General features: G+C 36.4%; 1 protein-coding gene across 3 annotated transcripts in view; it reads left to right on the top strand.

The window, feature by feature from the left end:
• PLCB1 (phospholipase C beta 1) overlaps nt 1-25,809 on the top strand; it is an 891,415-nt gene that overhangs the window by 757,197 nt on the left and 108,409 nt on the right. For all 3 annotated transcript variants that reach the window (XM_072634430.1, XM_072634433.1, XM_072634431.1), the window contains exons 24-27: nt 6,636-6,768; nt 11,424-11,477; nt 14,027-14,246; nt 17,804-17,984. In XM_072634430.1, the coding sequence (XP_072490531.1) occupies nt 6,636-6,768; nt 11,424-11,477; nt 14,027-14,246; nt 17,804-17,984 (588 nt within the window). The remainder of the gene's footprint in view (nt 1-6,635; nt 6,769-11,423; nt 11,478-14,026; nt 14,247-17,803; nt 17,985-25,809) is intronic.

Raw genomic sequence — 25,809 nt, forward strand, 5'->3', positions numbered from 1 at the left:
CTTCAGATGTCTAGAAATAATGCACAAAGTATAGACAGTAGGCAAAGTGAACTAAAGCAAAGAACATGAGTATTGCTCAGAAGTGTTGCTGATACTTAGAGTGATGAGATACAGGACTGGAATTTGGCTCAGAAAGGACATTATTTATTCAAAAGGAACAGAACAGGAAAAGAGCAGTGGAGAAAGTAGTTTAAGAAGATATCTTCATGTGATGAAATCCAGAAAACAGTCACGGAGGAGAGCATTTGGGCAGAGATGAACAGAAGTATCAAGAGAAGTCATTTTTTCCTCACTGGAATATATTACAGAGCAACCAGAAAGAAAGATGAAAATGATAAGTTGTTCAGGAAAGCAATCAGCCAATATGTATAGAATATACAGACATTATTATAGTCATGGGGGTCTTTGAATATCCCATATTTTATCTTAGACTTGGTGCAACAAAAACAAGGGACAGATGGGTCTGTTCAGACATGTGTAACTTTTTGGGAGAAGTGGTTTCAGAAGATTCAGAGATAGCATAAGAAAATAGGATCCCATAAACAAGTTCATGGGATATCCTATGATCTAGTCCTCTGTAGAGGGACTGGAACCTCTACAGAAGGAAATTCTGAAGTCAAAAAGAGAGTGTTGAAAAGAAAGGGTAAATGGGAACCATGCGGAGGGTGTGAGTGCAGAGAAAAATTCCAGCAAAGCCACTATCTGTATGAATTAAGGCACGGTACATACCCACGGTACGAGACTTCAGTTTACTTACTGGTAAAATGAAAGTGTTGGATGGTCCCTAAAGTCTCTTTGAGGTCTTTATTTATGATCTCATTATCATATTTCTTGTCAACCAAATTAGATTTTTTCAAAGATTACAGAAGACAGAAGCAAAAACAGACAACTAATGATGAACAACAAAGCTTAGCTCAGTCCTATAAGACTTCTATAACATGATTTTTAAAAATGTTTAAAGATAAAAATGAGATGAGCTTGGCAAAGGAAACTAAGCAAAAAAAGTGTAATATATTGTTTGGTTTGCCATATAGAGGGAAAAGGAATATCAAGAATACTACTGTTTGAGATGAAGGAGATAGAGAAAAAAATGAAGCTGTTTCATTCCTTATTTTATTATTCCTATTTTTATTTCTGTTCCTCTGTCCTTTGTAAGGATGTGCCCTGTTTAGACTTCAGCAATGTTGTTGTGAAGTTCATATGAGATAGTATTTACAACTTAGCATATTGCCTGCCAGTGTACAAAAATATTTGTGTCTCCCCTCCCCTGAAGGTAAGAAGGAATAAATGAAGTATTTTCTATACCTTGGAAGAGAATCCAAGGTTTTGAGTAAGTAAAATATATATAGAAAAGGTGAGGAGATAAGGAAAGTATTCTAGGGTACAGAATGGAGTCAAAATGTTCTGTTCATCATTCTCAAATTCACTAGTTCTCAGCCATTTTGGTCTCAGGACCCCTTTAAACTCTTAAAATAAAAAAAAGCATTGTTGATATGGGGTTACATCTATCACTATTTATTGTACTAGGAATTAAAACATCTTAGTATTATTACAAAAATAGTTTTGAACCCAGAGACCCCCAGAAAGGATATCAGGATTCTTTGGGGGCTATTGGAACATACTTTGAGAAAATGTGCCCTACAAACACAATCCTTGCTTTTCTTATTTGTTCAGTTTGTTTGTTTGTTTGGTTTTGAGAGTGAGTTTCCCTACTGCCCAAACTGGAAGTGCAGTGAACACTCATAGGCCTGAACCTGATGGACAAGAAATTGACAAGAAATCTGCCTTCTTTTTGGCCCAGACTCATTTGTCCCTCCTTGGGTGTCCTTGAGGCCTGTCATTTCTGGAGGCTTTCCATATTAGTGTCACCTGATCATCTTTAGCCCTCTTACAGCTTAAAATTTCCAAGCTCAAGAGAACCACCAGCCTCAGCCTCCCTAATAGCAGAGATTTCAAACAAAAGACACCACATCTATCTTTCCCATTTGCTTGTTAATCTTCCCCTTTCTGGAATGCTTTCTATTTTACCTTACACATATGAAAACCTTCTCCATCCCTTAATGACTGTCTCATGTCCCAACACCTCTATAGATTTTTCTAGGGTACCTTATAAAATCTTATCTGATTTTAACCCATACTGAGCTTTTTTTCCCTCAAATATAAGGTATCCTATAAGACTCAAAAGTCTTAATGGAGTGTGATACTGTAGTATCTTAAAATTGTCCTAAAAATATTGGAACACCCTATTTATAGCATATGTGTACCATTCATATAGTGTTCAGTATAAAATATGTATCATTATTTATCTTTTTTCTATGCATGTTTAACCTTTCTTGAATGGTAGAATAGCCAAGAAAGCAGATCACTAGACATAAAGAAGGGAACTACTATGTTCAGACACTGTACTAAGTACTTTACAAATATCACATTTTTTCTTTGGTTTTGATTTGATCATTGGATATCAATGAGTCATCAACAGAGTAAGGATATCTGGGTTTGAATCCAATTCAGTTATATAATTCAAAATTACACTCAGAGGGTGACCTCAGATTTGTCTCTTTTGAATAAACAGGGAATGTTAGAAACAAGAATTAATAGTATTATTTCTGGATGTGATCACTGATGTGTCAATTAACCTATCAGAGTTCAGTTTCCTTCTCTACGAAGTCATTATAATAATGTGAAACTGCCAACGTCACAGTATTATTGTAAGGAAAATCATTTGCAAATCCTTGAGTCCTATATAATGTTTTAAAAAATATGTCTCCAATTAGATTGATAACTTCTTGAGAGTAGGAAATACTTCTCTGCATCTTTATAGTGGTATGAACATAGCAAGTGATTAAATATATACTGATTTGTATTGATCGGTAATGATGTTAACAAATATCCACAATATGTTTATCTAAGTAACATTGAAAAATATACCAGACTTTATCACTAGTCAGAGAATATTCCCATGGATTCTTTAAATTTGCCATGGTATAGATGAGTGTTCTCCTAGCTAACATGATCAAATTGCTTTTGTAGAAAATATTTCAGTCTTGCAAGAAATATTTGAATTTTTTTTGTTTTAAATGTGAAGATAGAATGCTTGATGCATTAAGAAAAATGTTCTGGGTTGGGTTTCTCTATGGAAATATAATTTTTAGACCTATACTCATGTATGATAAAGAACATATTGTGCTCCTTTTCACAAGATTAAATTGCTTGATAGACACATTTGGTTATTTGTTCTCACCTTGAGTTTGACTCCTTCTTTGATTAAGTTTCTTAGAGAAATAATTTGGGTACCCACGAGTGAATAGCCACATGAAGTGATTGTAAATTAAATTGCAAAATGAAGAACTAGCTTATTAGAGTAGACAACTTCATTACTTTCCTTTTTAGCTTAAACTGTTCATTCTAAGTATAATCCCAGAGTCAAAGAATATAACTAGAAACTACCATTTTTAAAAATCTACTTTTTTTCAGACTTTTTATATTTAGGTAGTTTATAGGCCATAGTTCCCAATGGCAGATTTTCTTTGGGGTTGAAACTAGCTTCAGGGCAACTAACTGTTCAACCTGAAAAGCAGTTTTGAATATGGGATCATAGATTTCTATCTCAATGAGACCTTAGAAGTCATGTACTCCATCTCCATGGTTTTATAGATTCAGAAACAGAGGCCCATAGAGATCAAATCACTTCTCCAAGGTCATAGAGGTGACAAGTGGCCAAACTAGGGTTTGAATCTAGGTCACTGACAAAATTTAGAACTTTTTCCATTTCATCACACCAGTTCCCCTCAAAATCAAGTCATTAGAGTATCCAAACTGGAGTAACAGATCCAAGTGAACTTCAACTTGACTTTATATCCTAAGATTTTTAGGATCACAGATTTTTTAGAATTGGTACCCAGAAATTAAGCTAATAGGAACAGTTCAGCCAGTCTTATTCAAGTAATGTACTTTAAAAGTTATTGGTCTTAAAAATACAGAAGACTGAAATCAGTTCAGTTCAAACATTTTATTAATCATCATGAGATGCTCTTTACTATTTCAGGTCCAGGAATCCAATGAGAAATAAGAAAAATGGATGGATTCAAATAATGTTTAAAAGCAGAGATGATAATAATACTGTCAATAGAGAATATTCATATTGTATAAATCCAAATGCATATGTACGACCATGTACGTACACACACACACACACACACACACACAGTGTGCATGTATGTGAGCATCAGTAAGTATCAATATACACATAAAGCAGAAGAGTCAACAGTGTGTCCAGTGGGTTGCCAGTATGATGGTGTTACAATTCGTAGAAATGGGAAATATTGCCAGTGGGAATCTTGAGGTGTTGTATATAGAATTGTTGGGGATGGTGTTGGATGTAGGATTAGATGTAGCTGGTACAGGGTCAAGAAAGTTGCTTTATAAATCATTCATAGATAACTTAGGAGGAAAAGTTACATTTGAGAATGTTTCCACAGGAAGTGGAACTGCATATTAGAGTAGGGACCCCAAAACTGAGCTTAAGATGTTCATGCTTTATAGAATTTTTTTCTTCTCACTTTCTCCATTTACAACTTTCTCTGGTAATTAATAACAGCAAGTAGATGTGATTCTGGATTCTTAAAGTCTGTAATTCTGAAATACAAACTATGTCAGGGCCTAAGAATTTAGAAAGGTTTTAAGCTAGGCTTCAGGGGCACATTCTGTCTCTCATCCAAAGACCAACTTAGATAAATGCAGAATAGCTTATTACCAAAATATTTCCCACTAAGTGATGATTTTTTTTTGTCCAAAAGCACTCACTAAAATTTACTAAGGCATAGAAAAGTTAACCTGTAGCATTGCAGGGAACATTTACACTAGGGGGTCTTAACCTGAAATCCAGAATTTTGGTGGATGAATTACAATTGGTCCATGAACTTCGATGGAAAAAAATACATCTTTATTCTAATATAATTTATTTCCTCTGTAACTCTACATACTTTATTTTATGTATTAAAAAAGTTATTCTGAGGAGTCCATAGGATTCAACACACTGACAAAGGCATATATGACTACAAGTAAAAGTTAAGAACCTATGATCTATTTTTGAATTATTGAAGTAAATTCTGACTCTTACTAGTCCTGTGTACAGTATAATGGATTCACACTAAATTTTTCTCTATTTTTCTGCTTCATTGCTCTCCATTTAGAAAATACCAGGGGATAAGAATCAAACCATTCTGAAAAATCACATCAGTAAGGGTTTTTTCATCACTACTCCAGCAATTAAAGTCATTATGACAAGTGGATCAAGTGCTATATGGAAGTCATAAAGAGCAAGATCCAAATCTAAACTTAGCCCTTGCTAGCTGTGTGACCACAGGCAAGTGACTTCACCTCTGTGGACCTCAGTATTCCTCCTCTGTAAAATGGAGATAATGACACCGTAATACCTACAACAAAGAGTTGTTGAAAGGTTCAAATGAGATAATATATACACAGTACTTTAAATACACTAAAGGGTTATATATAAATGTTAGTCATTAACTAGAATCACTTGATGGACTAGATACCAGACCTACCAAACGCTTGGTATTGTTGTATGGGTACATAAGCTCAGGATTTCTTGTCTTCCTATGCTGCCTTAAATTAACATATGTTTTTGAAGTGATGATTTCATTACTCAAAACATTTTGGAACAGTCTTTTGAAATTATCTTCAGATTGAGTTAAAAGTTAGACTCATTACTATATAATTCCATTTCATTTTCTTCTATTATCTTTGTTTTATCATCAACTGTATTTTACTAGATATGATTATGAGTGACTTAGCTTTTTAAAAATAAATAAATAAATAATGAAAATTATTCCTCAAAGCATGCAGTTTTGACACCATTAAAAATATTCAAAATAAAAACATAGCATAGACTCTAAAAATATAGATAAATTTCTATCATCTATTTTTTTTAAGCTTTGGGACTCCTTATTTTGACTAAGCTAGAAGTAGTCGGTCTATCTGCAACCACATTCTGATTGACATGGAAGATTTGCTCTGCTGTATCTAACCTAGACTACTTCATTTTTCCTTAAGCAGTCTGGTTCCTCTGCCTGTCGATTTCAGTAGGGGAGAAGAGAGGAGAGAAGAGGGCTGGGGAGGGTCGCCATATTAATGCCCAACTTAGTGTGGACCCATGCTCCACTTAACTCACCGCAGTTCAGAACTCCCAATCTCAAGCAGTCTGTGAGCCTTAGCCTTTCCGCTACCAGGAATTAGAGAGGTGAACCACAACGATTGGCTAAAAAAGAAATTTTAAAAATAATATTGAACCGTAGAACTATGGCAGCACCTCCCAATGTGACTCCTTTGTTGGAGAAAAAACTCATTCAGTTGATTCGATAGATATTTGAGTTCCAACTCAGTGCAAGGCAATGTACTAGTTGATTTGGAAGATACTAGATAATTTCTTCTATGCTTGGTAAAAGCTCTTTCATGTTTCCATCTATTCACATGTCTCTATTTATCAAGAAGAGGTTAAGATTCTCTTTCAAAAGAACTAATATTTGGGTCAGAGACCAAAGACAGAGAAATGAAAAATATTTTTTTAAAAATGTTTAAAGGATGATAAATATATTGTATGATATCTTCATTTTCAGGCTGATCTTGGAGAAACGCCAACAGAGTCTAAGAGTGAACCCAGACCAGCACCAGCTGAAAATGGAGTCAATCATACCACATCACTGGCACCAAAACCACCATCTCAGGTTGTCCACAGCCAACCAACCCCAGGTAATTGACAATAGAAGTTTTGTATAAAACATAAGGAAGGTAATTCTTAATATTGTGTGTGATATATAAAGGATCCTCATAGTTTGTTGAATGAAAAAATAAACGAGAAATTCATACTTATTCCTTGAGTAAATTTGTCTAATTCTTAGCAAGTAAGCTTAATATTCACTCGCTGAACAAATCTAAGTCACTCACATTTCTTATTTCTCTTTTTAAAAGGTTTAACAGTGATTTTATTCATCTACCATGGAAGGCATTTGAAGCATTGGTTTGTAGCTATTTAGAGCAGTAGATAGATATGAGCATTTCCAAATCTGAACTTCACTATAATGTTGTATCCACCTTGAATGTTTTCCTTATTCCCATCCACCTATGCCCATTTTGCCTGTGCTTCAAAGTTTCATTCAAATTCACCTTCCTTCATGCACCTTTAGCTGGCCACCTTGTCCCTCATTAAATGTTTCTTCCATGTGGCTTCAGTTATCATCTCTTTTCAAATAATTACCAAGTCATTTTAGCAATCATTTGCCAAATCCTGTCATTTCCCCGCTACATCTCTCAGATATGGACTCTTCTCTCCATTTTACATTGTAGTTCAGCCCCTCATCACTTCCCATCAATGACATTTAAAAAGGTTCAAGAAACATAGTTTTATTTATATATTTATTATATATTTATTATTTTATTAAGAAGGCAAGCAGGTTATTAACAAAAAGAATGATCATTTGGCCGCCTCTCTTAGACCAAAGATGCCTAATAGTGGTGGGGTCACAGTTCTTTGTAGAGGAGAAATTGCCAGGGATGCCTACTCCACTCTGATAGGTTAATCAAAAGGGAGGTGGACTATCTTTGAGGTCACTTAAATCATGGTCAGAGACATCAATTTCATCATCACCTTCTTATAATAGGGAGAATCAACGTTTTCCTCGGACCTTTCTGAGCGAACATGATGAACAGGAATACAATTAGCCCAAATTTGGAATTTCATTTTCCTGTCTGATTAGATATTGGCCTGGGTAAATCCCTAAGAGATATTTCCCACACCAGTTGGTTTCTGAATGAAGAAGTAGAAAAGGGGGAAAACTTGGTCCTAATATAATAATTAGTTATTAAAGAGAGAAATATTCATTTCCCACAATCTAGACTATTGCAATAACCTTCCAGTTGTTTCTTTCTACTCTAATCTAATCCTCCACAAAGATGCCAAAGCAGTTCTAAAGTACAAGTACCCCATGCCATCCTCATATTCAATAAAATATGGTATTCAATAAAATATGGTATTTAAACCTTTTCACACCCTGGCTGCTTCCTATCTTTCTAGGTTTCTTGCAAATTTCTCTCTTCCATAATATATATAGTTCTGCCATACAGATTTCCTCACCCTTCCTCACATGATACCCCATTTCTCATCTCTGTGCCTTTGAACTAGTTGTCACTTAGCCTGAAAAACAAGACTCTCCCTCTTCACATCAATCACTCAAGATTCCTTAGTTCTTCTTAGTTCACTTGCTATAAGGAGGTCTTTTGCAGTCTCCAAAGCTAACAGTGCCCTCTCTTTTAGATTACTCTTCCTCTATTATGCATATGTCTTTAGATATTATTAATGTTTCTTGTCTCTCCCATTAGAATATAGACTTCTTGAGGGCAGGGATAATTTTTCCTCTTTCTTCTTATCCCTGGAGCTTTGCAGCAGTACCTGCTTCTAGTAAGTGTTTAATGCTTGTTGATTAATTGATTTAGAGTTGAAAAGGACTTTGGAGATAATTTAATTTCCCATAGTCCTATTACACATGTGGTCTCTATCATTCATTTAATCATATGCTATGTTACATTGTTGTCCATTTCATGTGACTGTCTCAGATTGCTTCTTGGACTCTAAGCTTCTTGAAGGCAAGACTTGTAATATTTTTTTATTTCACCCTCTAATTTTTCCTAGTATGTGACAGAAGGTAATATTGTATTTGTTTAAAGAATAATGAAATCAGGGAAAGAGAAAAGGAGTCACCATGTAGTATGGTGTCTTGGTTCTCCTTCTGACCACTACTCAGTCTTGTTTGTTGGATCCTTTGCCGGATCATGCCCTCTAATCATAGGTGTCCCACAGGGCACCTCCTGAGCCCCTTGCTCTTCTCTATTTCACTTGATCTCATCAGCTAATTGGCTAATGATCTAATTGTCACCTCTATAGTGGTTATTCTAAAATCTACCTATCCTGCCCCAACCTCTTTGCTTACCACTAGTCTTGAATCTCCAACTGCCTTTCAGATGTCTTGAATTTGACGTTCAGTTGTTGTGCATTTGTTCCAGTCATTTCCCACTCTTCATGACTCCCTTGGGATTTTCTCGGCAAAGATACTGCAGTGGTTCACTGTTTCCTTCTCCAGCTCATTTTTAAAGATGAGTAACTGAGGCAAATAGGGTTGAGTGACTTGCTGGGATTACACAGCTAGTAAGTGCCTGAGGCTAGATTTGAACTCAGGAATATGAGTCTTCCTGGCTTCAGGCCCAGCTTTCTATCCACTGCACATCTCTCAAATACACTGCCTTCTCTCCTTTGATGTTGTCAGCATTCTGGTGCAGGTCTTTATCACCTCACATCTGGACCATTGCATTAGCCTGCTGGTGGGTTGACCTGCCTCAGGTCTCTCCCCACTCCAGTCCATCCTCCAAATGGGCACTTAAAGTGATTTTCCTAAAGCATCAGTAAAACTGTTACCTTCCCACCAATTCACTATGGCTCCAATGGCTCCCCGTGACTGCCAGGATCAAATACAAAATCCTCTACTTGGCATTCAATGACTTTTATAACCTAGCCCCTTCCTACCTTTACAAGTCTTCTTATACCTTACTCCCTTCAATCCAGTGACACTGACTTCCTGGCTGTATCTTGAAGAAGGCACTCTTTCTCTTGACTCTGAGCATTTTCTCTGCCTGTCCCCCAGCCTGGAATGCTCTCCCTCCTCACATCCACCTACTGGCTTCACTGGCTTCCTCTAAATCCCAACTAAAATGTCATCTTTACAAGGAACCTCTTTCTACCTCTGTTTATTCTAGTACTTTCCCTCTGCTAATTATTCCCTATTAATCCTATGTATTATTTGTATATATTTGTTTGTTTTTATCCTCATTAGATTGTGAGCTTCCTGAGGGTAGGAATTGTCTTTTCCCTCTTTTTTGTGTCCGCAGCACTAGCATAGTGCCCAGTGCATAGTATGCTCTTCAATATTTACCGAGTGAGTGATTCTGGTTACTTTCTAGTTCATCACATTATTACCAGCACAATATTTCTCATTCTCTCATTAGCTGGAAAATACCGGTTGGTGAAGATGTTGGGAAAAGACAGAGAGATTCTTCAAATAGGAAATTTAGTTCTCCTAATATACAAATGGAAAATTGGTGGATCCCTAGAGCAGTAGAGTTCTAAGCCTCATTGCTGAGGTGTCTGCCCTAAGTTTGCCACAAATATAATGAACTCTTAAGGTGAAGGGGAGGGAAGAAAGAGTGAACTATTTAAGGAATGGCAAACTAGTCCAGATCGAAAACAGAGCAGGTCAAAACTTATTTGGCTTTTCAGCGGCAGTTTCGGCCCATGAAAGGAGTCACCATGTAGTATGGTGTCTTTGTTTCAGCTCGGGTAAGATAGTGAGCCGAAGTCTCACAAACAGATGAAGAATTCCATTAAAATTGTCCAAACGCTGGAGTGAGGACTCCTGGATTCAAACCTCAGCTCCTATAGTGACCAACATTATTAAGTGAAGTGGGAAAAGCCCAGAGGTCTTTAGTCTAAGGAATCTTCAATTCTTCCTCTGTGAAGTGGGTGCAACATTTTTACCACATACCTTCCAGGACTGTTTTAGGATTTGTAAAGTATAATAGAAATGTGAATTATTTTTTGTTATTGTTCCCATCACTACAACTTTTTTTGTAGAAGTTAATGTTTATATCTCTTGATGTTTGTCAGTTTCATAAAATTTTTTTTAAAAAGACAATCCCTGAAATGTTAGATATGTCAAGAACCAGTGGTTTCATCTCAGCTGGACCCCCTCCACCAAGGCACCTTACCTATCTTTACATTATAGCCTTGGAGAGCTGTCTGAGCCTCAGAGAGGAAAAGTGAATTGTCCGTGGTCGCTAGTGTCAGTGGTAGAACGTAAAGTGAATTCTTGCTGACTGCAAGGCTACCACTCTACGCAATTCTATGCCTCCTCTCCAAAAGTGAAAAAAACCCACAGAAGCAATAAAACAACTTTCAAATAAAATATTTTACAGATTTAGATTTCAAAGATTTATGTGCCATCTAAAATCTAAGTTGTTAGAATCCATGAGGTCACTGATAGAATTTTATCCTTCAAAACGTTGCCATTTTGATTTGTGCCAAAAGGTGGCAGTAGTAATCTTATATTGCATTTGGTTAAAAAAAAAAAAAAAGCATTAAGTATTTAGTTCCATTGAATAAAATTCTCTTCTCTCCTTGCCCATGTGAACTGAGTTTATGATTTCATTTTTTCCAGAATTTGTTTCCAAGCTGTACAAGTGAAAATGGAATAAGTGTTTGTTCACAAAGTCTAGATTCTCTGTGTAACAGACTAAGTTTGGAGACATACTTTATGCAGGACATCACCAAAAATTTTCCTTTTCTTCCTCTTTCATTTTAGGTTCAGTAAAAGCACCTGCAAAAACTGAAGATCTTATTCAGAGTGTCTTAACAGGTAAAGTAAAAATGCCCCTACTCAGAGCTCCCTGCTTTATACTAAGGTAAAGGCATGTGTACGTGTGCATACCCAGATTTGTTCATTTGTTTGAATATTCCCTTAACATTCTGTCATTAGGAAGGAAACTTATAACTTTATAAACACCAGTTTTAGTACCATCTAAGAATTAGATCAATGACAAAATTATTGAGGAATGGCTCAAAATCAGAGAGTATCTTGGGCCCCAGAATAATGACTCATTAAATAGTAACATCTGTTTTCTAATAGAAACTACTGAAATGCTTTTCCATTAAAGCCTTCCTCTGATATCTCATTGTAGCATGGAGGTGACCCAGGAACACAAAATCTGGCCAGTCCAGCCAAGTGTACTGTATTATCTTTCATGTGAAGACTTGAGTACTGTAGCTAATTTTGAAAAGTCTTTTCTCCAGCCTGAATGTAGGAACTTTTTTTTTTTTTTTTGCTATAGCAACTCTTAAAGACCATAAGTGGTCTTTAATTTATAAATAAGTCATAGGTACACTGCAATCTTCATTGACAGAGGCAATACTGACTATAAAGAAATCACAAACTCTTAAAGTATTGAAATATAAAGTTTAAAATAACCATGGATGAGTGATTGGCCACAACATTAACCACAATTGGCCCAAGTGACCTCAGTAGACCTATTACAGAACTAACAACAGTTGGCAGTTGGAAACACAGAACAATATGTTCTTTTGATAACAATCATAGCTAAATGACATCTGAGAAATCTTCCAACTCTCAGATCCTATGAATATTCCTGTGGTACTTCTTTATCAGCCATAGAAGATGTACTTCCCACATTCCTACCTGAAACACTTTTAAGTGGATATTGGTAAACCTTTGGTTACCAAAATGTACAGGCTTATATTAGACAACTAAGAATTTACACGAAACGATATTAACCAGTTATAGAATCAGTCAGTTTTCATAATGATCAAGCTAAGCCCTAAAGAAGAGATGAAAAACATGTACCTCCTTCCTTTCTTTGCAGGCAGGGAGGAGACTATGGCTGTGAAACATTATATATATTGTCAGACTAGAATGATGTATTTGGTTGTTTTTCCTGAACTGCTTTTAAGAAATGACTAGCTAGATAGGAGAGAGGAAGGAAGGAAACAGTGTCTAAATACCAGGTGCACAAAGTGCTTTGCAAATACCTCATTTGACCGTCACAACAACCCTGCTAAGTTGGACTGTTTTATAGTTTTATAATTGAAGAAGCTGAGAGAGAGATTAAGTGACTTGTCCAATGTCTCACAATTAGTGTCTGAGGCCAGAGTAGAACCCAGTATTTCCTGACTCCAGGTCCAGTGCTCTATCTCCTATGCTATCTAGCCTCAACTATATTTAATATATTTATTTAAATACATTCTAAAGTGAAAGTGATATAAAAATAAAATGTAATAATGAAAATTTTTAAAGGGCACACATAAAAAATCATAAGTTAATTTAAACCCGAGAGATAATAAATAAAGGTGCCTACTTTCCCCTGCAATATCTCTATAGAAATAGACTTGAATAATATACAGATTTAAGCTGTGAAATAAAATGATAAACCATTGAAACAACCAACAAAAAAATCTATGAAACAATTTTTCAATTCAGGATTTCAGAGCAAATATTTTTGATCCAGAAACAACGGGATAAACTTTAAAAGCGTCCCTAACTTTACAATCATATGTATTCCTGATAGTAATATATTTGGGTTCAGAGGTGGTTTATATAACCTTCATCACTATTTCCCCACTCACCTGCCCACATAAGCAGACATGCGGAAAGGCTGGAGCCACCTTCAATTCATTTGATTCAACAACAATGTATTAGGTACTTCCTATTTGTCAGGTGCTGTGTTAGGTGCCAGAGGTACCCAAGTGAAAAAGTTCCTGCCTGTATTTTCCTGAGATCATATAAGGTATTCACAAATAAAAATATAAAATTATAGGAGGTGCCTCATAACCAGGCAGATCAATAAAGGCTTGGTGTATAGCAAGAGGCACATGAATTTAGCCTTGGGGGGAACTAAAGATTGGAAGAAAATGGAGGTTAAAAAGCAGTGTATTCCACCTATGGGGCAAAGCCTGAGCAGTGGTCTGTTTTGGGTGCAAATTTCTTCACTGGATTTTTCATAATGTCAATTACTCTGGTATCAACCTATTTTCCATTCTATAATTAACTTTCTTTCCATTTACATTATTATTAATGTCACAAAAATGTCTGATTTATTCAAAAGCTACATTTAAAAAATATTTTCAATATTACACCCTGAATATTTTAATCTAGGGCCACAAAAATAAATAGAAATAAACTGATAACAGGTCCACATAGTATCATTCAGAATATTTTAACAGCAGCACTCCAGCTTATCCAAAGATTTTAATTCCTTGGATATATATTCTGCAAAATAACACTGGTCCACCTTTCTTAGATCCCCAAAAGAAAGAATCAGACCCATTACTATATTTGGGTTGAACGCTCCTAAAGCATGTCTTTTTAGTTACCTGCTACTGTGTTTTTTGCAGATGTGGAAGCCCAGACAATTGAGGAGTTAAAGCAACAGAAGTCTTTTGTTAAACTTCAGAAGAAACATTACAAAGAAATGAAAGACCTTGTGAAGAGACACCACAAGAAAACCACTGACCTCATCAAAGAGCACACCACAAAGTACAATGAAATCCAAAATGATTACTTGCGAAGGAGGGCTGTCCTAGAAAAAAATGCAAAAAAAGACAGCAAGAAGAAGTAAGTTGGGTGAATGTCCTTTCTTATTTTAACACCAAAAATCTAGGACCAGTAGCATGATATTTGAGATTGTTGGATGCTTAATTCTAAGAAAAGACGATCTAGTAGGGTTGGAAAGAACTTTGAATTCAGAGTCAGAGGACTGATGTTACATAACTACCTTTGTGACCGTGGGCAAGTCTCTTGAATTATTTAGACTTCAATTACCATTATTGGACTACATGCTCTTTGAGGTTCCCTTCAGCTCTAGATTTCTGATTGTACTAGAAAATAATCCGTTCTGCCCCCTACGGCCATCACCCATCATCCTCAGTTTAGTCTCCTCTGATGGGATGAGGTATGAAGATCAAATAATATACCCTATATACGTTAGGGCAACTAGATGGCATAGTTAATAGAGTTCTGGGCCTGGAGTGAAGAAGACTCATCTTCCTGAATTCACATCCAGCCTCAGATACTTACTAATTGTGTGATCCTAGACAAGTCACTTAACCCTGTTTGCCTCAGTTTCCTCATCTGTAAAATGAGCTGAAAAAGGAAATGGCAAACCACTCCAGTATCTTTGCCAAGAAAACCCAACATGGGATCACTACAACTTGGAGGAAACTGAAACATCTAAACAACAACAAAATATGCATTACTTTAAATACCTTTAGCCACTGAAATCCTTGTGGCTGAATTTTGCTTTGAGAACAGCTGGTAAACACAGGAGTCAAGTAATACTGGTTTAAACCAATGAAGTGTCCTATGATAGGACGGTAACTAATAGTGGAAAACTTTTGCATTCTTTTTCCGTAACTCTTTGTTCAATACTTTCCATATTTTGGGGGTTGCCAGGGAAAGGATGATTAATTGTCTATAAACTGTACTCAAGACTCTTCTGCCTAGAATATGTGAGGTACCTTAGATACCAAAGATAGGTAGGTCATGCAGTGGATAGAGTGATGAGCTCATCTCCCTGTGTTCAAATCTGGCCTCAGATACTTACTAGCTCTGTGACCGTGGTTAAGTCATTTCACCCTGTTTGCCTCAGTTTCCTCATCTGTAAAATGAACTGAAGAAGGAAATGGCAGATCATTCTGGTATTTTTGCCAAGAAAGTCCCATATAGGGTCACAAAGAGTTGGATATGATTCCAACAAATGCACAAAAACAACAACCTTAGACCCCAAAAAATGCAGATGTAGTTTATCTATTCAATGAAAGATTTTTCTGCTAAATTTGAGTGTTTAGTCTTAAATAGCAAGGGCTAGATAAATTTACTAATGTAGTTTTCAGTTCTTGTGGAATTCTATTGCACTTTGAATTTATTTTAATCACTCTTACAAGACACATAATGCAAATTTATAATCTATGCTATTGTGTAAGGCCAGTTTCCATAAACAATATTCATTTTTGTCAAAATCATTTATTACATTCAGTCTTGAAAAGGAAAATGGAAATAAAAATCTAGTTTCCTGATAATGAAAAATTGTTGGTTTCATCATGGCCCAAACACATTCCTTTTTTTCTCAGAAGTCAAATTTTATTTCAAGTATTAAAAAACAAACAGTTTAGGAAATTAAATGTAGATTTTTTTTTTTTACAAAGTAAGAGTATCGTTTTAGACTCACTGTATTTTAGCAGTGCATTTTATTTCCAGCTAGAGATCCTCAGTGGATTACATTCTCCTTAGATCATTAGTCTAATTGTTGCCTATAGCTACAGAATACAAATTACTAGGCTTTTTTTGTAAGTAGACTTCCTGAATGTTTCTTGGACTGAAAAAGTACAAATGGAAAGGCATGGCACAATCAAAGACTGTCCGTGATCTGAATAACTTTGTTAGAGGCACATGTGGAATACATTTTGTACTAACTGAAGTTTCAGTTTGGAGATATTATTGTCACACATATTGAAAATGCCCTAAAGGTCTTGGCTTACTTAGTTGGCATTGAAAATTGAAGTGCTGTTTTCCTGCTGCTAAAGCTTCTGTGCTCTACTTCAGTAAGATTAATAATTAGAGAGAGATATCATTCTGAATCTTGTTATACCAGATTTGTGGTGAAATGGGTCCCATGCTGTCACATGAAACCTGTAATTTGGCCACACTCTCATATGAAAAATATGAAATGACCAATGTGCTTCTCTAAATTAAAAACAGATGTCCTGAGCTTAGTTCTATCAAAGTCTCTTAATATAGATGAACAGTATAAATTTTCTTCTAGTCATTATCTGTTAGCACCATTGACAAAAATATTGATACAAAACTGGATTCCCTTACAGCTAAGTCTTTACCTGTACACTTTGGAAGGGGAGAAAAAGCCTATTAACATTAGCTTCTCCTATGTTGCAGTAGTCAGGAGGATCTGAGTTGAAATCTCACTTCAGGCACTTGACACTCACTAGCTGTGTGACCTTGGGCAAGTCACTTAACCCCAATTGCCTCATCCTGGGTCATCTCCAGTCATCCTGATGAATATCTGGTCACTGGATTCGGATGGCTCTGGAGGAGAAGTGAGGCTAGTGACCTGCACAGCCCTCCCTCACTCAAAACAAAGTCAGTGCAAGTCATGTCATTGTTTCTCTGATGGCATGGTTTTCTTTGGCAACGAAGGACAAACACACACATACATTTAGTTCCAAATTTTCTTCTCCTCTTTGAAGAAAAGTCCTGCCCTAACAGGCTGCCTGGTACCAGTTTATCCAAGTAAATGAACTGTCAACATTCCAGTTGGGTCGCTGTGTTGACAAGCATAGAAATACCGTTCCAAAGTGTTGGTCATCCTGGGCAGCTGTTTATTCATCACTCTCAGAGTGGCCCTAATTTAAAGTGGCAAAAGAAGTATCCTGTCAGCCTCTTCTCCAACCTGCTCTGTTCCTGTCTGTTATATTTGTACAAAAAATACAAATGTCAGAAAAATGAACCCACATTTCCAAGCAAAACCAACACTTAGGAATCATTTGTTTGCATTCTTTAAAACATTCTGCAAACATGTCAGCCTCCCTATTAAATCATCTTCATCTCTTCACTTGCACCTAAGTGTCTTGACAAGCATAACATTTTGGCACTGTGGCATGGTAAAGGCTGATCTCGAGATCTGGAAGACCAGAGTTCAAATTCTAACAACCTTCAAAGTAACTCATTTTCTGGATGCCTCAGAAACAGCCTGGAATTTGTCTGCTATGTCTTAGATGGATGTAAGAATCCCCCCACTAATGAATTCACATATTCTCCATATATTTTTAAGGGGAAAGTAGCATCATCATCCTCATCATCAAAGCTAACATTTATATAATACTTCCTATGCCAAGTACTGTGCTAAGCACTTAATGATCACTATCTCATTTGATGTTCACAGAAACCCTGGAAGATAGGTGCCATTATTATCCATACTTTACAGAGAAGGAAACTGAGGCAAACAGAGGTTAAGTGCCTGAGACTAAATTTGAACTTAGTTCTTCTTGACTGCAGGGTCTGTACTCTATCCACTGTACCACCTAGCTTTATAGTAAGCCTTTAATAAATGACTGACTGACTGAATTTTCCAAGTGAACCTCATGAGCTTGTTTTTGCAGATCTGAACCCAGCAGCCCTGATCATGGTTCTTCAACAATGGAACAGGACCTTGCTGCCCTGGATGCAGAAATGACACAGAAGCTGGTAGAATTAAAGGACAAGCAGCAGCAGCAGCTCCTGAATCTGCGGCAGGAACAGTATTATAGTGAAAAATATCAGAAACGAGAACATATCAAGTTGGTAAGTTGGAGAAGCACAAGATAATTTCAGGGCAGCTATTTATTAAAACCAGCCACAGAGTTGAGATCCTTCATTATTGGGGCTAAAATCTTCCCCTGCCTACATTTTTTGGGATCACAAAATTTAATCATTCATTTCAACAGATGTATTAAATACATATTATGTATTATATATAATTTAATTAAATAAATTTGATGTATGCAACTAAATACATATTATATAGATAACTGAATACATATTACATATTATTAAAACACTACATGTCCTAGGAGTTGAGCACTTAAAATCAAATGTGGATATTGTATGTGTGTGCTTCTAGACATGTGACTGTTTTCTAAGAGGAAGGTGATGAGAAGGAAATCCTCTCTTCCCATGCAGATAAGCACTTTCTCTGTAATATTTATTCTTAGCAGCCTGGGTCCCAGAAAGGGTGATTATGCAGGGTTACGCAGTAAGATTGTGTGTCAAGAGGTAGGAATGATCCCGAGTCTAACTGGCTTCAGGACCAGCTCAGTATCCACAATACAAGGAATGATCCTCATGTGAGGATATGACCTAGAAACAGATGACCACAATATAAGGCAGAGTGGGATAGAGGCAAAGAGAAGACTCTGACAAAATGTTCTAGGAAAATTGGAGGAAGAGGTCACTTTCCACTGGAGTTTGCAGAGTAAGAGAGAGCACCTGAGTTAGGCCTTGAAGCCAGTATTTGAGGAGGAAAAATTGAGAAGGAAATGAGTTCCAGGCACCACATGTAGGTTAATACATGTCTTTGTCAGAAGTGAACCCATTTACACGTACTGGTTTCAAAGTGATATCAGATGACTATACATTTGTTACAAGAGTTTTCTTTTTCTTTTCAATGGGTAAGGGGATTGGGAAGGGAGAAAAAATAGATTTTTTTCATTAAAAAAACAAACTTAAATATTTTTTAAAAATGCAAATTGGTATCAGAATGTGAGGCATTTAGCGTGGAGAAGAGACAACTTATGGGTTGCATGCTTACCTGTCTGAAAATATTCGAAGGACCATCCTTCAAAGAAGGGTTAACCATAATGAACCTAAATCCAAAGGAAGAACTAAGACCAATGTGTGTAAATCACAGGTTTTAGTTAAACAACTTAACATTTTTTAAGCATCCATCATGTTCAGGGCAAGCCTCTAAGCCAGGAAGATATGGGCTCGAGGTTCATCTCTGACAAATACTGACTGTGTGACCTTGGGCAAGTCACTTAACTTCTACATGCTGTAAGGACCTCTCTTAAACCTATAAAGTTTGATCTGTATCAATAGAAGGTGTTTATCTCATCCAGGAGTTGTCCATATAAGTGAAAGCACAGCTCCAATCCCCATGCCTATATAGAAGGCACTGTGCTAGCCACAAGTGTTATAAAAGCAAAAATGACACCGTTCTCCCCCCTGGAGGAGCCAACATTTGACTGAGAAATTCTGACATGTACACAGATAGTACATGGAAATTTAAGAAGGAAATGGGTATTAAAAATTTGTTGAGTGACAAGGAGAAAGTTGCGAAAGGCTTCTCTTGAATACTTAATATTATTCGATACTTATTTAATATTAAGTTTATTTATTTGTTTTATTTAATTATTAATTATTTAATACTATTCATTACTGTGCTATATACTGATAGCACAGTGAGGAGATGGAATATCACATTTGCAAAAGAGCTTATAATCTAGTTTGACTGAAACACAAATGTGACCAAAGGAATAATATTATGTAAGCCTAGAATGGTAGAACTCCTTAACATTTAGAAGTAGAAAAGACTTGATGGTCTCTTTCATGGGGCAGTGAGTTTCTTGTCACTGGAGGTATTACAACAAAGGCCCTCATAGTGATTATAAATAGGTAACTGGCTAATGATTTTTTTTTTAAATAACACAATTCCGAACTTAAAGTAGCTAGCAGTTCAATATTTTTGCGTTAGCTCTCCATTTTTAGTTACTCCCTATTGGCAAATGGACAAAACAATTTTTCACTCAAAAACAAGGTTATTCTAAGTGGTATAGGAATCCCAAAACCATATGTACTGGTGGGAGCAATATGTCACCTGGGGATTGGTTTTGCTTTTCCTGGCTCAATAAATCTCAACTCCTTTGCATTACATTGCTGCACTTTCTCCCTATATTTTTGCTCCTTTCTCCTGGAACTAAGTCTGATGGGTTTCACAATAGCAAGCTTGACATTGACTATTAGAGCCTCATGAAAGCCTGCCAGTAGATGGATGATAATGTTAGTTACATTATAATGCACCTGGTTGCCACTTTTTCCCTGTCATTCTCCGCATTCTTCTCTTTCAAAACATAAGTGTGTTTTGCTTGCCCAACTGGGAAACACTCATTCATCACACATGGTACATTATCATCTGTGTCCCCTTCCATCTCAGTTTGCAATGACTGAAATCAGAAAATCCACTAGTAATGCTGCTAAATAGGCAATCTCTTATCTAAATCATTCCTAAAAATTGATTATGCAAATCTCAAATGAAATTTTCTTGCCTATTATAAGAGCAAAATGGGTACAAATCTTCCAGACATTTCTACTGCAATGGCACATAGTTTGTTTTGATGATGAAATTAAAATATAATAAAAAAATGTATCTCCCTCAAATTCTGACAGTAACATAATCAGTTTATTCAATTTCTGTAGCCAAAGGTTTTTCCCCCCTAAGCTTATATATTTCTTTGTGCTTGAATTTAGGACTTCTTAGCCATATAACCTTTATTTGAAATTGAATCAAGTTTTTTTTCGGTGCATGATATGATTGTTCAGCACAAAACACTCCTGTTTTTCAAATGGCAAAATCTAGCTATGTTTTAAAAACCCTATTTAGAAGACTATTCCTAAGCACGATGCTTAGAATTCTGGTAGCTATCACTAGGTGAACAGATATCTATAAATGGGAGAATATAGGATCTTCTCAAGTTTAGATAAGAGAAGCATCGATAGTATGTATCGTTTTTTCTATAAACATAGAACTCATAATAACAGCACAGTTTAAGGATTACTGTTCTTGTTTACTCATATAAAAATATTTAATGAAATAAAAATATCTGATTACAAATAAAATAGTTTCAGTAAATCCAACTGTTATCAATCACCACTTAACTTTATCTTTCCTTTTCTATTGTCAGAAAAATCTTTAAGTTCTCTCACCTTTATTGCATCTAAAAGTTGTGGAATATCTGCCCTAAAAGGCCGTTAGCAGGTTAAGGAATAATAGCCCATACAAGTTTTTTCTCCAAAGTTAGCTAGCAGGCACTGATGTCAAGACTTCCTTGAACCATTCCTGTCTTCCTAATGAACTTCCATGGAAAATAGGCTGTCCTCTTATATTCGGGGAAAGCCTCAGTTTTCTCTATTCCTTCATTCCTGCAAGTTTCCTCTTTCAAATGAAAAACAAAATGAAGAAAAACAAAAACAAAAACAAGTCATTCTTCTTTTATATGTTAAAGTCTATCTCCAAGAAGACTTCTTAGCTGTTGGGAGAAAATTATTTCACAACCAACTTAGCTCATTTGATTTCATTCGTACTTAAGTAGCATCGTCTCATTTGCCTCATTCCTTAAAAAAATTTAAAAAATCTTTTCTGTTTGTTAAAAACATTTTTCCCTCCTCTGAGCATTTTAGAACAGAATTTCAGTTCATAAAGTGAGATATCCAGGGGGACATCATTGCAAATTGATGGGAAAATCACATTGGATTTGGTATGAAAGGACATGGGTTCTAATCTAGTTCTACAATTTACTTAAGGCAATTAGGTGGTGCAGTGGATAGAGCACCAGTGCAGGAGTCAGGAGGACCTGAGTTCAAATCTCACCTCAGACACTTGACTCTCACTAGCTGTGTGACCTTGGGCAAGTCACTTAACCCCAATTGCCTCATCCTGGGTCATCTCCAGTCATCCTGATGAAGATCTGGTCACTGGAATCAGATGGCTCTGGAGGAGAAGTGAGGTTGGTGACCTGCACAGCCCTTCCTCACTCAAAACAAAGTCAAGTGCAAGTCATGTCATTATTTCTCTGATGGCATGGTCTGCTTTGGCAACGAAGGACGAACACACATACACACAATTTACTTACTATGTGTTTAACCTTGGTTAAACAATCCTCTCTGGCTCTCACCTGTAAAATGAAAAGATAGAACATGACTTCTAGGGTTGCTTCCAGGTAGTGTTATTTTCTACATAAATAAGTAGTCAAAAATTAATTCCATGAATTTCATCCATGCCAAAAGTTGTATTTAGGAATGGGAAGTAATATGGGGAAGGAGAATGCTGGCTGAAGAATTTAGAAACAATGAGAATAAAAAAAGCATTAGTCAACACATGAGGAGGGGGTTCAATAACTGGAGAGAATAGAGGAGTACTCCAATCATGAAAGATCAGAGGGATGATAGTCAAGAACTCTGGATTCAGTATATAGAAATAGGAGCTGGGCCAAGCGCTAAGCATTGGAATGACCCAAAGTTTTAAGAAAGTCAAGGAAACACCAGATCACAGTATTACATATCTAGACCCAAGGAACTTCAGAGAGCATCTACTCTAACTTCTCATTTTGTATAAGGAATCTGAGACTTCACAAGATTAAGTCATTTACTCAAATCCATAAAAATAATACAAGTCAGAGGTGGGATTGGAACTCAGGTCATCTGACTCTAGGGCCTCTGCTCTTTCCACAATGCCACCACACTCTCCTGTGAAGCTGAATGCATTTCTGGCAGTTTGCTCCAGGGAGTTTGCCTGTGCCAGGCCCCAAGGAAATGACTTTCACTTTATCTTGATGTTTACAGCTAATTTGAGACTTGTGACCTAATATAAAAACTCCGTGAGGCCACTGTGACTTGCTCATCAGCAAAACTGTCTCTAACAACTTTGACATTACAAGTATTGGGGCAGCCTCAGGATGGTTGTTGAGATGAGAACAGCAAGAGCATGGCGTTACTATGCCTGGCCCAGTTTGGGGAAACCATTAGCAATAAGTGTCACCCATCTTTCTACAATAACCCTTGGGGATAGAGTCAGCAAATGGAGTACTAGATCTAGATTCAGGAAAACCTAAGTTCAAATGCAACCTCAGATCCTTTCTCTTCTGCGAAATGGAGATAAATAATAGCACCTACCTCCCAGGGTTAATATTTGTAAAGTGCTTTGCAAATCTTAAAGTCTTATATAAATGCTAGGTGTTATTGTTAATACTATAATTATTACAGCACTTCCCTACTATTTGAGATGCTTCCTCTGCTTCTAACTTAGTGTTAAAGACAGTCTAATGAGGTATTATTTTTCTCTTTGCCTTGGCTGCAGCATTTGAAGCCTCTGCCTTTCTTTTCTGCACACAAGTTTGCCCCAGCTTCCAAAGGCATGTGGGATATAAATGAAAAAAGAGTCATGCAATATATTTCTTCAAGTCCAGGGGGAGCAAAAAAAAAAAAACCAAACAAACAACAAAACACCATAGCAAGTAATGCCCTGAATCTCACCAACAGTAAACATTTTTTTAAACCCTTAGAAAACACTTTCATATAAATCCAAAATGTTCAGAATATGTGTCACCCAAAAGGCAACCAAATCTTGAATAACATATGAGAATGTGTCTCTGAACAAGATACCCAACCCAACACTAAATAAGAAAGCAAATGTAATTAACACAGGATACCAACAAGTCTGGGAGGGGGTGACTAGACAAATTAACGATATTTTAGCTTCCAGACTTGTGTAGCCCATCAGACAAAGCCTTATTTTATTTAAGGCTCATGCACTCCAGATATAATGATCCATAAGGTAATGATCAAGAGAGAAACTGCCATATGATTTGATAATTTTTCACAATCGGTAAATAGTTTCTAACTCACCTGGCACAACTATGATGTAAAACAGACTTCAGATTTTACAGGAAATGTGTTTTAATGATTTTTTTCATACTCATCATAAAAAGGATCATTTGATGCAATGGTAGAGTGGAGAATGATGCTTGATATGGTGGAAAGACCACAGGCTTTGGAATCAAGAGAACCTTACTTCAAATCCTCCTTCTATCTAGGACCTACAGTGTGTGACCTTGAGCGATTTACTTGTTCTCTCTCTAATCCTCAGTTTGCTCATTCATAAAATGAAAGAATTGGACAAAGGGTTTTTAAGATCCTTTCTAGCTCTATATCTATGATCTGACAATTCTTCAAGCCCTAGGAGAGGCAGGAAGGCATAGAGAAGACACTGGACTAGACTAGACATCATTACAATTAGGTTCAACTCAGCTCTGCCACTAACGATCTTTGTATGCCTCAGTTTATTAATCTTTAAAATGGGAATAGCAGTACTTATTGTACTTACCTAAAAAGGTGATTGTGATAAAAGTACTCTATGAAATTTATAATATATAAAATTTTAAGCACTGTAGAGATGTGAACTAATTTTTTTTGCCATTACTCTAGATATTAATCCATCAATCTCACCATAAGCCCTCATGCAATTAACCTTAAAATTCCCTAATTTGAAAAGGGAATCAGTACAGTACCTTCACTATCCAGATCTTTATCATACCCTTCATGCTTTATCTCTGGCAAATATCACAGGCTAACTTTCTCCTACTATGGAGGACATTTTGAGCTCATTCTCTCTACCACAAGTTTGTGTATAATATGATGAAAGAAGATCTTGTGAAAAGTCAAGAGCTTACAAAAACATGTACACAGATGAATAAACAAAACATATATAAAAAGCAAACAAAAGAATTCTGGGAGAGTTGAGCACAGGCAGCTGAGGGCATCAGAAAGAACTCCTTATGCAGGAAATTCAAGGTTCCAGTACAGCATTTTGAATGAAATTAAAACTTAGAGGCAGCCTCATGATTCACTGGTAGTAGATAGAGCACTGAGCCTGGAGTTACTACCTGTGTGACCCTGGGCAAATCACCTAACTTCTAGCTTCAGCGTTCTCTTTTGTAATACAGGGATCATGACGGTACCTCCCTTCCAGGGTTACTGTAAGGGTCAAATGATATAACCTTATGTAAAACACTTTGCAAATTGTTAAGATCCATATAGATGAAAACTATTATTTATTAGGTGATGAAGAGGGAGAGCATTCCAGAATGGTGATAATCTATACATCAGATGAAATATCATGTATGGGGAATATGGAATATTAATTTTCATCATTATTATTAGTGGCATGTGCCACTGTGTTAAGTGCTTTACAAATATGATAACGTTTTGATCTAACCATAACAAAAGTGTTGTTATTGTCCAGTCATTTCAGTCATGGCCAACTCTTCATGATGCTATTTGTGATTTTCTTGGCAAAGATATTGGAGTGGTTTGCCATTCCTTCTCTAGTTCATTTTACACATGAACTGAGGCAAACAAGGTGAAGTGACTTGCTCAGAGTCACACAGCTAGTAAGTGTCTGAGAACAGACTTGAATTCAGTGAGGTGAGTCTCTGTGACTCCAGACCCAGCACTCTATCCACTACACTACCTGGCTGCCCAATAATAATAATATTAATAAAAATAGTAATAATAGCTAGCTTGTATATAGTGCATACTATATGCACAGGCTCCTTGCTAAGAAGTTTACAGTTATTATCTCATTTGATAACCCTGGGAGGGAGGTGCTATTTTACAGATGAGGAAACTGAGTCAAACTGAGTTAAGTGACTTGGCCAAGGTCACACAGTGAGTAAGTATCTGAGGCTGGATGTGAACTCAGGTCTTTCTGACTCCAGTTTGTCACTCTATCCATTGTGCCACCTAACTGTCACTAGTTTCCTAATGCTTCATAAATGAGTCTTCATTCAGTCATTCT

The sequence above is a fragment of the Notamacropus eugenii genome, chromosome 1, assembly GCF_028372415.1.
Source record: "Notamacropus eugenii isolate mMacEug1 chromosome 1, mMacEug1.pri_v2, whole genome shotgun sequence".
Taxonomy (NCBI): Eukaryota; Metazoa; Chordata; class Mammalia; order Diprotodontia; family Macropodidae; genus Notamacropus; species Notamacropus eugenii.